We start from the raw sequence: 15,017 nt of genomic DNA on the forward strand, positions 1-15,017 counted from the left end.
CATTCATTAACTTCTTTAGTGATAAATAATTTTTTTTTTTCAAATTCAAGACATAGGTTTTTTTTTACCCCTCCAAGGGGTCTTTTGTGGGCTCTAGTGTCCCTTATATGAAAGTAGGCTGACAGGAAAGGGGGTGGGGGGGGGAGACATGTGGCAAATGTCGCCGGGTCCGGGAATCGAACCCGCGACAGCTGCGTCGAGGACTCAAGGCCTCCAAACATAGGTTGCGCTATCCCCCACGCCACCACAGCACGCCCAGGCATGTGTTTTTTTACTGGTGCACAAAATGAGCCGTGCATGAACGTCACCTTGCTCAAAGAACAAAACCAACACAATGCATGAACTCACAACAAATTACGGTATTACTTTATTCTGGCCCCCAAAAAATATTTCAGCCCCATAAAAGAATTTCAACCCCCCAAAATATTTTTTTACTATTTTTACTAATTAAAAATAAATTTGGATTTTTTTGAAGAATTTAAAAAATTTTTAATAACTTAATTTTTTTATTTTATTTTAAATTTAGTTTGTTTTTTGTCGTTTTGAATCCACAAAATACTTTTTTGGGGCCAGAATAAAGTATTGCAAAAATGACATACCTGCAAATCAGTGTGACTTCTGCTGCTGTTTTTGGGAGACCAGTTCAGAGAGGCGTGGTTTCACCTTGGCAAGTGCATCTTCAGAGCAAAGTCTGTTCATTTTCTTCCTTTTTTGCTTGACATATTTAGTATGGATTAAAATATTAAGAAAGAAACCACGCGACGTACAACTATGACAGCCGCTGATACTGCGCGCACTAAATTCCCCGCAGCACTGATTGGCCGAGCAATGTAACATGATCCTCTGCAGCAAGTGATGGCCAAGCGGGGCGTGTCATCACGACTTTACACAAGTGTGTCTTTACCTCCGCGGCTCCACCGAACCCCTAGGGTTCGATAGAACCCAGGTTAAGAACCACTGCTTTAGAGTGAGAAGGAAGCTGTGGCTGACTGCAACCAGTTCAAGCATCGACATCATCACACCACCTCACACCAAATCATGTTTTAAAAGTGAAGCCTGTTTAGATTTTGTAGCAAATTTTGAGGCACAATTTCCCGTTTCAGACCAAGTTCTAGGTGAGTGGAAACACTGTTGGAGTGTTAAGCTGTAGCACTGTGCAGACTTTGCTTTTCACCACCACTGTGTTAATAAATCTTCCACTAATTTATATATAAATCTAAATAAAGCTCAAGTACAAACAGTTGATGGTTTCTGTGACTGGAGTTGTGTGACTTTAGATGTAATGTAAATCCATCCTTTTCTTCTTGAACCACCACAGCCGACTGCTTTAAAATAAGAGTTCTTCTTTTGATCATAATTCAAAACTATGAATCAGAACTGGAACAGATCGGTAAACAAAAGCTTTGCTTTTCGGTTTCGCTCCTTCATTTAACTTGATCTGATTGCTTGTAAATAAAACAGCAAGATGCTTCAACTTCTCAGTTTACCCAGATCCAGAAAAATACACACTTATGTAGGAAACCCTCCATAAGGAAGCGCCTCTTAAAGGTCGACACTCCTCTGTTAAAGCCTCAAGGTTTGTGGTGCAAAAGAAACGAGACCATGATAAATTATTTAAAACTTGTTACACCTTTAATGTGACATGAATACAGTACAGTTCAACCCAAAAAAATCAAATCAAATGGAAGGAATAATATTTCAGAAGCTGGCTGCATACATTTCTACTTTTAATAATTTCTTGAAGCACCTGTTAAATCAGTTTCAGCATCCCACATCTGGTCTCGCTAATCCAAAGGTCTAAATCAAAATAAAATCTGAAGGTTTTGGAAGTCATTTTAATTTCATTCACTTAATGAATAAAGTTAAAATGACTTCCACAACGGCACCATCATGAGCTCCAGCTAAACTGTATTTATGGTTCATTACATATGAACTCAAGCAGGTGCTTCAGCAAAACTTCAGTTTTAAAGTTGTACCTATTAATGCAACCAATGGATTAAAGTTTTTTATTTCACTCTTGTTTGCTAATTGACTTGTACAGAATAGATGTCACATTATGTGTAAAAACTTTAAAACGAAATGTCAGTTTACGTTTTAACACCGCGGAGAGCCGCTGACATAATTCAGGTTAGAACCAGGTCAAACAAATAAAACTCATTTTGACAACTTGGACTGAATCGAAGGATAAGTAATGATGAAAGATACTCTCAACATGGAGTCTGTTGTATCTTTATTTTCTTCCCTTCCTTTGAAAAAGGCTGAAAAATAATTAACACCAACCAGAAGGCTCCTAACAACTTGACGGCATTGAGAGGAATTACCCGCCTGTGGTTTGTTTTTTTCTTTTTTGCGTCGCCTGCAATGAGAACAACGTCTCGATTTAGTGAACAACATTCAATCTTGAAGGGCCGAAGCTGAAATTTTTTATTTTTTTTTAATACAGAATACAGACAGCTTTTGCCTCGGCGCTCAAAGGTGCCAGCCGTAACGTCACCCGTCCTGAACCCGCATCGTTCAACAACTGGAGCGGACTTAAAAACGAACAGTAAAAGAGGGAAAGGAGGGAGTGAGGGAAGAAAAAAGGAAGCTCTCCATTTTGGTAAAAGGGAGGATTCTTTCTCTCCTTGACAACCTGTGCGAGCTTGATTTGGCCCAAATGTTTGTGTACATAAACGTGTTTTTTTTTTTGTGTGTGTGTGTGAATTTTGGGGTGTGGGTTTTTGTGCGTGTTGGGTCCCTTCAGGAAGTGTTGGTGATGGGTTTGTATTTCTTGAGGCGGGTCCACTGTCCTGTCGAATAGTTCATTTCGAAGACCGTGTCGACCAGCATGGTCGTGCTGCCGGTGCCGTCAGCTTTGGGCAGAACCTCCGTGTGCTCGCTCAGCTTGATCTGGATGATGTCCCCCTGCTCCGGGCACGGGTTCTCTGTACGGGGATCCAGACAGAAAACGGGTTACATTTAGCCCCGAACAGGAAGTACAAAAGCTCAGGAAGGAAATTATGATTCAAGACTGATGCAGTTATGGCGCGAGGCTCATCTTCAAAAGTCTCTGCAATATTTGATGTGAAGCAATCAATCAAGTTGATTATCACACTGAAAACAGAAAATAAGGCTTTTAAAGTCAATTGTGACTTTAAAAGATTTGTTGTTTTTCTTAATATCTTTTCAAGTTAAAGAAATGCAAACAAAATGTTGCAAAAGTGTTTCAACCTTTTGAACTCCATCATTTATCAAGTTACAACTATGAACTTCAATGCCTGTTGAACTCTGACAGACTGACACATATGAGTACCAGAAAATACCAGAATGCCCTCACATCGTTAAGTCTTAAATTCAATAATAATTTAAAAAAGAACTTAAGCTGGCCTTAAATTTTGTCATGACTGTTTAATCTTGTATAGCTTTATCTTTTCCCCTCACAAGACTTTCTGTCAGGCAAAAATTATGAGTCGCACGCAGACGTCTTCATTGAGTTCTGCGAGGCTGTCGAGGCTACCGTAAGCTAGCTGCTAAAATACCCTTGCTAGCTAACTGTTTTGTATCTGTCTTCGCCAATGGCTCACTTTCATTGTCAACCCGTATGGTGAATACTGTGCAAAAAAAAGTGCTTGGCACTACGAGGGTTAAAGCTGTAGAGAGCCCTGTACAGTTTAAGTCTGTAAGCTTTTGTTGTGATACAGGTCGTACATTTGATTCATAATGGTCTTAAAAATTTGATGCAACCTGCAGAAACCCTGAATGTGTCAGATTCTATTCGGACCGCATAGGAACCTGATCCAATCTGACTGAACTTGAGCCATCATGTAAAGAAGAATGGGCAAAAATTTAAGAGTAGCAAAAAGTGGCTCTACAGAGTGTTGACTATCCCAAAGCAACACACAAAGGTTTGTGATTGTAATGTGACAAAGGTAAAGGGAAGTGAATATCTTTGCAAAAGGGCTTTGTAGATATCCATTTTTGTGCCTTAGTAGGGATCACCATGATGGAAAGATCAGTTTAAAACCTGGTTTCTGTCAGAGCCAGACAGGTGGAACTAGTCTTCTCTTACCTCTGGATCCAGCCATGAACCCCAGAATGAGAGCCTTCTCTGGCCTGGTGACCTTGTTTGCGGTCTTGAACATCTCCTGAGCGGCGTACATCTGGTCTCTCTGAGGAGCGGAAACAACAGAGAGTCAGCAACATGTCTTCCTAAATCATTCTGACTCTAAACCTTCCAGGTTTTTCCCCCTCTTCATACCGTAAGTGAGAGGTTCTTTTTGGGTTGGGGTTGCGCTGGCGTAGGTGCTGGTGTCGGTGTAGGAGTCTGAGGGATGGTGGGGGGCTGGGTGGGAGTCTCCGGCTGGCTGGCGGTGGCAGCCGCTGGCGGCCCGTTGTTGGCCGGCGTGGAGGTGGGCGTGCTGGGGGACGTGGGAGTGGCGGGGTTGGCCGTGGAGCCGGCGTTGTACATGGGCGTCCGCTGCTTGTACTGGCTGGGTAAGGTGGAGCCGGCGCCGGCCGCTGCTGTGGTGGACTCCTCTGGCTGGCGAGCTGCCTGCAGCATGTCCCGTCCAGAACCACCAGCGTTGGCTATGGAAGGGATTGGAAGATGTTTTCGTTACAAATCACTCCACACAGGGAGAGAGCCGAGCTGCTTCACCAACCTGGCTGCGCCTCGGAGCTGGGAATGTAAGAGGAGGAGGGAACCATGCTGGGTGTAGCCGGCAGGTAGCTGGTAGAGGGCAGGGGATTCTCGTTTAGCGCCCCAAGTTTCTGAAAACCAGAACAGAAGATTTGAAACAATCATTCTAGAGAAGTAAAAGCTGACAAAGACAGACATGGATGTGTTATGCGATAGAAACCGGATCCATGCGTGGAATACCTGAGCAGAGACGAGGCCAGCAGCGTAATCTGGAGTGGTGTTCTCCACCACCGACTCTTCTTTGGCTGCTTTTTCTCCGGCTTCTGGTTCTGTAGTCAGGAAAATACATCATCCAGTCACCAACACATGAAGAAATCTGCAGCCTGCATCGAATATAGAGGGGAAACATGTGAAGATGCTCACCTAAAGTCTTTCTTCTCCTCTTCGCCTCTCTTCCAGCTCCAACCATGTCCAACTCTGAAATATCTAAAAGCTAAAAAGAAAAAAAAACTTTATTTATTGATTTTTTTTTTACAGAGTAAACCAGAATCATTTTACACCAGAGTAAAAGTGACTGAAAGTAATCAACGTTCAGTGCTGAGAAACAGTTTGTCTTTAAATGTCTAAACTGCTTGTGTCAGTTTAGACATTTAAACTGACACAAGCAGTTTAGACAATAACTTTTATAAAGCAGAATTGCCACAATAAATTTAACTAAGTGATAAATTGCCTCAGTAATTACATCTATAAATGATAATACTGTCATTTTGAGACCATTTTCAACTAATGGCTAAACAATGCAAGTTTGTCCTCTCAAAGACTTAACTTTATTTTAAATATCCAAAATAAACAACCAAAACAATAAATGCAAAGAAAAGTATTTTCTGTAAACTAAATTGTCCTTCAAAAAATATTTTTCATCAGATCAAGTTCATTTTTATCTATCATTAATTGATTAATTACTGAGACAGGTTTACTATAAAGTGCTTCTGGTGACAAAAAAGCAAGAACTGGAGGAACCCGAAGGCGTGCGAATACGTTTTTGCAGCATCTGCGTCGTCATGATGCAGAAATCAGATCAGGAGGTACCAACCTTGACCCCTCTCTCCTTCCGTAGAGGAGTCCGTGGGGAGGCGATGGGTGTGCGGTTACTGGGAGGGCTGAATAAACTGGGAGCAGTGGGGCTGCGGAACGGGGCCTTGGGAATTCCTTTGAGAGGAGCTGTGACGCAAACAGAAAGGCTTTAGTAACTAAAATGTTAAAAACAGAAATTGAAACGGTTGACACAAACTGAAGTTAGTGATTTCATGACCACAAACTCACTTGTCGTATCAATCTTTTTGACCAGTCCTCTCCCTTTGGCGTGAAAAGGCACTCCGGCTGTCTTCTTCAGCTGCTGCGCCGTTTCTGTTGCTGCAAGAGAAACTGAACTTGTCAAGATATTCCCGTGTCGCTGCTACAGACGTTTTCACAATGAGCCAAAGATCCGATTTTATTCCTAGTCAGATTTGGGGAGATCCTGGTTGGCGTACATTTCTGAAGCAGTTCTGCTCTCAGCGTTGCACTCTTTGGCTTCCTCTTGAGCTGGAAATGTTTGACGGGGGGAGTGAGCGGTCCTACTAGAGTGGTCAGCGCGTTCTTGTTCAGGTACTGGCATTCCAGAGGGAGCATGGCGGACGCCTCGCACTCGCCCACTGAAGAGAGAGAGGTTTGTGTTTGTGACTGCTGACAGGAGCAAATGGGTTCATCCGTTTGATTAAAGCCGTTTAGGTCAAACAAAAAAGCAAACGGTTCCCCAACCTTTCTCCCTGAGTTCACCGAGAATGTCCTGCACATTCGGATTCTGCTCCTCCAAGTCCAGGTTGAGAGAGCCGGTCTCCGGGAAGGACTTGAGGATATCGGCCACCATCAGCACCCAGGGCTCTGAATCCACCGTGGCCAGCTGGATTATCTCAGACAGAGCCTCCTTCATCTGCTGGGACAGGAGGGAGCGGTCAGAGACTGACCGTTTACCACAGCTAGGGCTCAATTCAAATTCATTTAGAATGAATTTGATGAGAGCTGTGTGGATATTGATCGTTTCAGCAGAAACTATACAGCTGCTGCATTCAAAGAGAAGGAAACTATAATAATAAGTCACTACTGATGGCAACTTTGTCAGTATTTTAATTTTATGGTTTTTTTAAATATACTGGTCTACTTGTTCTGGTGTGCAGAAAATAAAGTTTAGAAGATGACAAAGAACAAGCAAACATGGAGGGAGGAGTAACAAATGGATGCTTCAGTCGTCATCAAAGATGCTAAAAGATAAAGAATGGTTTTTAGTGTGTAGTTGATTGATTGTTCCTTTCACAAGTGATACTGCTCTGTTACAGAACTGTGCACAATACTCAATACTTCTTTATATTCTTCCTCAGAGAAACTGAAACTTCTGGAAAAAACTGATCAAGAACTCAATCGATATTTGCATTGAGACTTAAAAACTCTTAAGCTTGAGGAATGAGAGATTGTTGTACATTTCTTTTGGCAACGTATATATTTTAATTGCAATCAACAGGTAGTCTGCCTCGTCATGATTTCCGCATCATGACGACGCAGCGATATTTGAATCAATAAAAAAAAAATCTTAACAGTTTAAAACATTAAATTATGTTTTAACACAAACAAGGTGATTTCCAAAAAGCAAGCTGATTAAAATATGAAACCCTACAAACAATGCTATTTCAATCAAAATCATGTGAATTCTTGTCATTATTACAATGATCTACAATTTCATTTAAACAATTAATATTCGTATTCATTTATTTAACTTATTGATCAAATTATTTACTTTTTTATTTTCAAATATATTATAAAACCTCATAATACTATTTTAATGATTACTTTCAACTTTGTGACCTTTAGCATCGTTTCTTGCTCGTCTCAAACTGCAGCCCCAACCAGACTTGGCATCTACAAATGAGGCATAAAGAAACAAAGTAAAAGCAGGTTCTGGTTCGGGGCTCCTGCGTGTCTAACAAGATGACCGAAAGCTGCATTCTGCGCAGCTGAAAGCTGATATGTCGGACCGGGAGTTGGTACCGCCCTCCAGCGCAGCCAGATCCTGCGTCTGCCCCTCATCCACCACAATGTCTGCAGGAAGCCGCCAGGCTAACGTTGCCCGCGTGAGCTGCAGAGTTTCTGCGGAGAAAACCCACACTTTCTGCGTAGCTAGTTTCGTCACGGAGCAGCCCGCCGTTCGCGTTGTATTAATATTACACGTAAACGTTGGTAGAAGCGCCTCGGCTAGTAGCAGAAAGTATCAGCCTGCTGCTTCCAAAGTTAGCTCGACCTGTTAGCGGTTAACGACAACAGTTTTAGCTTTAGCTTTCAATTAGAAAACAAACTCATCCGCCGCTTTGTGATTTAGTTCAGCTATCTGCGGCCAGCTCCTCTCCCGGATAGAAACGGGTTTCACCTGCGCCTCCCACTTCTGCGCTGTCGAGAGCAACTTAACCGAAGCTCCGCGACCCACCTCGTCAACGGTCCGCCTGGGAAGATGCAGCATCCCGAGCAGCAGTTTGAGCTTCACCGGCGGCGACAGGCTCGAGAAACACAACCGTATGTTGTCGATTACTGACACGGTGAGGAGGGAGGCGATGCTCGGAGGCGTCCACAGCTCGTCCGTGGATCCTAGTTTGTTGTGAAGCCACAGGCCGGTGTCGCTGTCCTTCATCGACGCCATCTTGGAAAAAGAAGCGTTTTGAGTTCGGGCATTTTAACAGGCTACCTAAGAAAAACAGCAGTCAGGACCCCGCCCACACCAGTCCGGGCGACGTATATAAACATTGAACTATGAAAATTACGGAAGGAAAGCAGGAGTTTATCCCTGCTGTGAAAAGTGTCGTCTGTCTTTACAATTGCGTCTTTTTCTTTGTGTAAAAGATCAGTTTTAATTGGTGTTTTGAATTCTACACTTGCATAACTTAGTTCAACAAAAATATTGAGACAAGGGGGCGAAATACAAATGTATACTGCACACTGCGTGCAGGCAAGTTTTAGTTTGGGCCATATCTTCATTTTTATGCATATTTTAATACTCTTAAGCTGTATAAACTTGAACGCTTATTGAAAATAAACATATCAGCTGATGTGTATTTGTTTAACGATGGAAGGCGGGGCCTGAGGAGATCAACACCCTATATCAGGGGTGTCGAACTCCAGTCCTCAAGGGCCGGTGTCCTGCAACTTTTAGATGTGCCTCTGCTGCACCACACCTGAATAGAATAATTAGGTCATTAAGGCTCTGGAGAACTGATCTACACAAGGAGGAGGTAATTAAGCAATTTCATTCCAGTGTTTTGTACCTGTGGCACATCTAAAAACTGCAGGACAGCGGCCCTCGAGGACTGGAGTTTGACACCTGTGCCCTATATCAAGGTGTGCATAATTATTAGGCAGCTTCTTTTTCTCAGGAAAAATGGGCCATAAAAGAGATTTAAGTGACTGGAAAGTCCAAAATTGTAACTCGCAGGGATGCAGCGCTCTTGAAATTGCTAAGATATTGTGGTGTGATCACAGAATCATCAAACGCTTTGCTGCAAATAGTCAATACGGTCACAAGGAACGTGTTGAGAAAAAAAGACGTAAATTAACTGCCAAAGATTTGAGAAGAATCAAACGTGAAGCTGCCAAAAACCCATTATCTTCCAGTGGCATCATATCCCAGAACGGCAACCTACCTGGAGAGCCTGGTAGTAAAAGATGTTCAGAGCTCAGAGACATGGCCAAGGTAAGGAAGATTGGGCCAAGACGGATTTTTCAAAGGTTTTATGGACTGATGACATGAGAGTGACTCTTGATGGACCAGATGGATGGACCCATTGCTGGATCAGCAATGGGCACAGAGCTCCACTTCGCATCAGACACCAGCAAGGTGGAGGCAGGGTACTGGTATGGGCAGGTATTACAAAAGGTGAGCTAGTTGGACCTTTTTGGGTTGAAGATGGACTCAAAATTAACTCCCAAAACCTGCTGCCAGTTTTTAGAAGACACTCTTTTCAGGAAAAAGTCTGGAAAGAAGACTATGATTTTTATGCAGGACAATGCTTCATCTTATGCATCAAAGTACTTCACTATGTGGCTAGCCAGTAAAGGCCTTAAAGATGAAAGAATAATATAGTTGATCGTCAACAGATCAAGAAACTGACAGACTCCATGAATGGAAGTTCACGGAGTCTGAAAATAATGGTGGCTATATTGGTTATTTTTTTTAAATGTCAGAAATGTTTGTCAATTTAGAGTTGTATGCCCATTATTCTCACTTTAACGGACGACAATAAACAAGTGAGATGGGAACATTTTCAGTTTGAATACAGTTGCATAACAATTCTGCACACTAATAGTTACCCAATAATTGTGCACACATAGATGTCGTCCTAAAAAAGCCCAAATCTCACTTTAACTTTCTTATATATTCAGGTTTGAGAGGTGGATTGACCCAGAGCGCTGTAACTGTTCAACAATAAAATTAATCCTCAAAACTTCCACCTGAGTAATAATTATATACATTTTTGATATTTTTTGTAAATATTTAAAGGAAATATATCAATGAATAGTTTTCTTTATACTTCACATATATTTGTGATTTTGTGTCGGTTTATAACAAAATACCAATATATATTTATATAGCACCTTTCAAGATATAAATCACAAAGTGTTTTAGAACAAGGCACAAAAGCAAAACTCAAATTTTATCTACAATTTATATATTTAAATTTAGATATAATTTGTTATAATTATATATATATAGTATACAATATTATGATATATGAATTATATATCTAATTTTTATTTGTATATAATTAATATATAGGAATACGTAGAATTTCACAAATGTATAATTTGATACATTTCATACTTATTTTTTTTTCTATTTGCTCAAGGCTTTATTTTGAAAGCTGCCACCGGAAGTTTTAACTCTGTTCTGCAAAAGCTGTGTTCAGGTATCCTTCGGCGCATGCGCACTTCGCTGATCTATAGAAACCATTACTCGGTGGGCATTTTCAGGCTGATCTGGTTTTAAAAAGCATCCTCGGCTCATTGAAGGTAATTAAATATAAAAACTACGGAATAAGCCGCAATAATTCTGTATGTAGCGCATTTATAAAGGCGGTGTTCTGCGAACTGACGTGTAAATTTGACCAACAAAGCCCGTAATATTTTTGTAATCTGATTTACTGGCGGCCTTTTTTATTACGCTCTACGTAGTTTTTTCATCTGAAATATATATATATTTTTTTTTTCTTCCACCCTCCAATCTATAAATAACAGGAGACTGACCGGACCATCGCCATGGCGTCCAGTGGATCATATGTGCAGGTAACGCTGGTTCTGCTGGCGGTCCAGCTCGTCTGTGTCGGAGCCGCTGAGGCGGATCAGGAGACGGGGACCGTGATCCCTGCCGAAAGTAGGTGGATTAAAAAAAAAAAAAAAAATCTGAAAGAGGTGGAAATATGTCTGCCTTCGTGATGTTTGTTTTTCATCCGCTAATGATTCCGCATCCCACAGGGAGCACAGAGTGGAAATTATGGGTCATTCTTTGTAATGAATGCGATCATTTATCATAAAAATAAGACCGAAGATGACAACAAAAAAAAAAAAAACATGCAATGCTTGTAGCTCCGCGTGAAGATGGAGACTGAATTTAAGACAAAGGCTCAACACTTTTGGTAATAACTAGCCAATATTTTCAAACCAGTTTTATTCAGTACAATTTTAAATTTGTGTCCATTTCCCGTTAAATTTGCCTCCTGTTGCAGTTTATTAAAAGATCACTGCCTTGTCTCATATTGGACCTGTTGACCTTCTTCTGCACTAACATTACTTACACCTGCTGATATAAATGAAAAATACAAATTAAAAAAGCTAAACTTGTTACATTTCTTAACACTTTGTGCTTGCAGGTCGTCCATGCGTTGACTGCCATGCCTTCGAGTTCATGCAGAGGGCGCTGCAAGATCTGAAGAAGACGGCTTTTAACCTTGATGCCAGGGTCAGGGAAACTTTTCTTCTGCTCAGACCATTAGAGCATGAACATCATCTTTTTGTAAATCTTTTTGCTTGACCTTGTGGGTGTTGTAAGTGGAGCGCTTGGCTGAATTCCTACATTAAGCTTTAAATTTTAACAATTTCAAAATTGTCTGAAGAGTTTATAGGGTCAGTTTATCAATCAAAATAATAATAACTGCAGTGAAAAACTTTTTTCATTTTAAAGATTTCTCCTGCTTTTGCTCGTCAAGCTGATTTTAATATCAGAACGCCATTTTTAAAGTACAAATTGAATACACTTTGGTTCACTGCTTTTTGAGACCCTTTAAACCTGCTTCATGTTGTCAGACGGGTTCTAAGTGATTACTTGATTTTACCTGTCAGTCCTGGGTGTTGACAGATTTGACCAAAACTGCATCTGATCCCAGTTAATTATCACAAGGAAGGCAATTATATTTTCACAACAGGCTGATTGGGTATTTTTTTTTCTCTCTCTTAATAAATGAAATCATTATTTAAAAGTGGCTTTTTGCGTCCGCTCAGATGATCCGAAACGTTTACGCTTGACTAAAAAGAAAGCAGGAAAAATCTGGGAAAAGGGCAAAGACTTTTTCACAAGACCGAAGGCCAGTGGGTGTGCTTCATGTTAGTTACAAAAGAGTTAATACTGATCTTTAAAATAAATGAATTAGGCATTATTACACAGGTACAACCAGTGGAGCTGCTGTCACTTTTCAGTGAAGCTAATCTGGGTTGCTCACATCACATCTCTCTTTCCCAAAAAAATTATCCTGGAAAAACAAACATTTAAAGCTTTGCGACTCAGCTTGTTAGAATATATTTAATGCAGCAAATACTGAAACTAGCTGACATATTAAGTAACCAAAAAGCCCAACTGAATGATCATTCTTCCCTCTTGAATTTAATAAGTCCAACCTGACCTTCTGCATCTTATACATTTACCATATCATTTATCTTTTACTGAGACAAATTTCTTATCATGATAATAATTTGGATTTATCGTTCTCACGGTAAATTAAAATGAATTATGCTTAAAAAATAAAGAACCGTATTACAAATGCATGTTTTTCAAGAGCTGTATTTGTGGTTGTGGGGCTATAATTGTCGTGCCACGCAGTCACAGCCATACAGTTAATTAAAAAAGAAGCAATAAATATATCTTATTGTCACTTTTGTTATCACAACTATACCACAAAATATCGTGATTAAACTTATAAAGTCCGCCCCTACTGTTACAGCTCCAGTCAGAAAATATCCATTGTTCTTGGCTTTTTAATATCGCATCTTTGCAGATTAATAATCATTCCACCCTGGGAAAAAAAAAAAAGAAATAATACAATCACATTACTAAAATGTCCAAATTAGGATGAAGACTAATCCAGATAATGAGTGTATGGAAACGTCTCACCAGAACTGTTTTCCTTTGGGCAGTAACCACTCCAAACAATCGTAATATGGCATCTCATGGATTTCGCCTGAAGGCAAATGGGATATCTGACGTCTCTCACACTGGATTGCTTCCCGTTGCAGACGGAGACTCTGGTGCTGCGGGCCGAGCGGAGGGCTCTGTGCAACTGCATGGCCACCACCACGCTGCGCTGAGCCTCGCCCGCTCCGACACGCTGACAACGATCCGTCTCAGACCTCTACACATGTACAGAAACTCCCATCTGAACTTCTCTGAACGACAGGCACTTTATATGATTTGTTTTCATCACATTTGGGTGCAGCTCTGATTTCCACCACAGGGGGCGTCATTGTTGTTGTTTTTTTTAATCTTATTTAAGACGCTGGTCGATGTTTGCGAATCCCCTCATCTCTGAATTGTCCTCATCGTCCTCGTCGAAGCATAAACACGTTTTTCTACTTTCTAGTAACTGACTGTAAAACGTAGACACAGTAGGATGCATCTGTATATGATTGTGCTGTATGAGGTCACTGTTTACACTTTGAACTGTAGCATCAGAGTTTATTTAACTGCTCACAATAACAGCAGTTTGACACAGTAATTTAAGATAATAAGAATAATCTGACTGTCATTTAAATAATTGTAATTAGCTGACTCAAGAGCCTGTGGGAGCGGATGGGTAACTTACAAAGGAAAGTTCTGTTTCCTCCACGGTCAGCTGTGGAGACGTTTTTGTTTCTGTGAAAATACTTTTAGGAAGAACACTCGTAGGTCTTGGTTTAGCACAGCACTGTAGCATGAATTTATAGCACTTTCGTTTCACGTGGCAAAGGCTGGTGTGTGCAAATGGTGTGAAGGCGCTTGCCGTACGTCTGCGGAGCTCGGCCCGATTATCGGGGCGTCTGCAGGAAAAGTGATGAGGCGGGCGGGATCGGATGAGCTGCGGCATCAGCAGGGAGGGGAAGAGGGGATGAAGAGAACTGCAGCAGGGAACAGAAAATCGTCTTACCGTTTCATTAACAATGTAGTTTGCAAGTCACGAGAGGCTCCACTTACAGTGTTAATGTTGTACCTATAAATAAAATCACCAAACAACCGTCTTTGCTCCCTTTTTTTTTTTTTCTTGTGGGAGGCGGGGGCTGACCTGTAATAAAAGAGAGAAAATATAGATTTGTGACTGCTTTAACGAATGAACGCAACAATTTATTTTAGTGCCACTGGAAAAGGAAACAGCTGTGGTGCAGCAAATGCTTAAAACCAACAAAAAATATGATCATGTAGTGAAATAAACCAAAAGCTTTTTGCTTGTCATCAAGTATTTCCTGCCGTAAGCATCACCAAATTCACATCCATCTTTACACAGGTGCATTTTAATGTATTGGAATAAAAGTCAATTCAATTATAACACTCATAGAGTCATCACACACAGAATGATGCATTTTAAGACTTTATTCCCGTTAACCTAATTAATCATGACAAACCCAAAATGTTTCTCCGAAGGGTTGAATATTCTACACTATCGACACAAAATGTGGTCTCAGAAAAAAGTTGCGGTCTACTCAGACAGTCGCTGACACCTTCAAGAATCAGAGTGCTGTTCTCAAGCATTTCAGTAGAAAGTTGAGTGGAAGGAAAAAGGTACAAGCAATATAAATAACTGCAGCTTTGAGAGGACTGAAGGAAAGCCTATTCAACGGGCGGACATGTTTGTATGGGAACATAGTTTCATATCCAGGATTAACTTCTTCTCGACCAGAAGACGTTACAATCACTAAAGAAGAGGACATAGATTCGCTCACACTGGGTTTTACTTAGGGGTGTTGGGGTAGAGATGGTTGACTGTCACACATTTCTGATTTTTATTTGTAAAAAGAAATGATGAAACCCTGAACGCCTTTACTTGAGCCTCACAATTATGACCCACTTCATGTCAGTAGCACA

At 40.9% G+C, this 15,017-nt stretch overlaps 2 protein-coding genes and 1 long non-coding RNA gene across 4 annotated transcripts; 1 reads left to right on the top strand and 2 right to left on the bottom strand.

Moving 5' to 3' along the window:
- Positions 1 to 2,025: 2,025 nt before the first annotated feature.
- nelfa (negative elongation factor complex member A) lies at positions 2,026 to 8,457 on the bottom strand. The gene is made up of 11 exons (XM_032583545.1): positions 8,133 to 8,457; positions 6,419 to 6,590; positions 6,151 to 6,312; positions 5,942 to 6,031; positions 5,712 to 5,839; positions 5,042 to 5,111; positions 4,859 to 4,947; positions 4,641 to 4,749; positions 4,238 to 4,566; positions 4,049 to 4,148; positions 2,026 to 2,924 (listed from the first exon to the last, which is right to left on the bottom strand). The coding sequence occupies exons 1-11, from the start codon at positions 8,340 to 8,342 to the stop codon at positions 2,740 to 2,742; spliced, it is 1,644 nt and encodes a 547-aa protein (XP_032439436.1). The 5' UTR covers positions 8,343 to 8,457; the 3' UTR covers positions 2,026 to 2,739.
- Positions 8,458 to 10,532: 2,075 nt separating this feature from the next.
- nicol1 (NELL2 interacting cell ontogeny regulator 1) lies at positions 10,533 to 14,172 on the top strand. Of its 2 annotated transcripts, none has more exons than XM_032583548.1 (4): positions 10,533 to 10,705; positions 10,931 to 11,066; positions 11,563 to 11,651; positions 13,199 to 14,172. In XM_032583548.1, exons 2-4 carry the CDS (start codon positions 10,952 to 10,954, stop codon positions 13,268 to 13,270), a joined length of 276 nt encoding a protein of 91 aa, XP_032439439.1. In that variant the 5' UTR covers positions 10,533 to 10,705; positions 10,931 to 10,951; the 3' UTR covers positions 13,271 to 14,172. The 2 variants fall into 2 exon arrangements, with proteins under 2 accessions (XP_032439439.1, XP_032439438.1); XM_032583547.1 differs by having other exon boundaries at positions 10,534 to 10,705; positions 10,925 to 11,066.
- On the bottom strand, positions 12,475 to 13,226 carry LOC116732937 (uncharacterized). The gene is made up of 2 exons (XR_004341911.1): positions 13,077 to 13,226; positions 12,475 to 12,978 (listed from the first exon to the last, which is right to left on the bottom strand). It is a non-coding gene; the product is annotated as an uncharacterized LOC116732937 (long non-coding RNA).
- Positions 14,173 to 15,017: the final 845 nt, after the last annotated feature.

Source organism: Xiphophorus hellerii, chromosome 14, assembly GCF_003331165.1.
Source record: "Xiphophorus hellerii strain 12219 chromosome 14, Xiphophorus_hellerii-4.1, whole genome shotgun sequence".
Taxonomy (NCBI): Eukaryota; Metazoa; Chordata; class Actinopteri; order Cyprinodontiformes; family Poeciliidae; genus Xiphophorus; species Xiphophorus hellerii.

What these genes read in the sequence shown, in the direction of transcription:
- nelfa (XM_032583545.1), bottom strand. Translation starts at nt 8,342, where the DNA reads ATGGCGTCGATGAAGGACAGCGACACCGGCCTGTGGCTTCACAACAAA. An exon ending in AGCAGAACTGCTTCAGAAAT is followed by an intron (nt 6,032 to 6,150) that starts GTACGCCAACCA and finishes TTTCTCTTGCAG; the next exon opens with CAACAGAAACGGCGCAGCAG. An exon ending in CTGGCCTCGTCTCTGCTCAG is followed by an intron (nt 4,750 to 4,858) that starts GTATTCCACGCA and finishes TCTGGTTTTCAG; the next exon opens with AAACTTGGGGCGCTAAACGA.
- nicol1 (XM_032583548.1), top strand. Translation starts at nt 10,952, where the DNA reads ATGGCGTCCAGTGGATCATATGTGCAGGTAACGCTGGTTCTGCTGGCG. An exon ending in GACCGTGATCCCTGCCGAAA is followed by an intron (nt 11,067 to 11,562) that starts GTAGGTGGATTA and finishes TTGTGCTTGCAG; the next exon opens with GTCGTCCATGCGTTGACTGC. An exon ending in CTTTTAACCTTGATGCCAGG is followed by an intron (nt 11,652 to 13,198) that starts GTCAGGGAAACT and finishes TTCCCGTTGCAG; the next exon opens with ACGGAGACTCTGGTGCTGCG.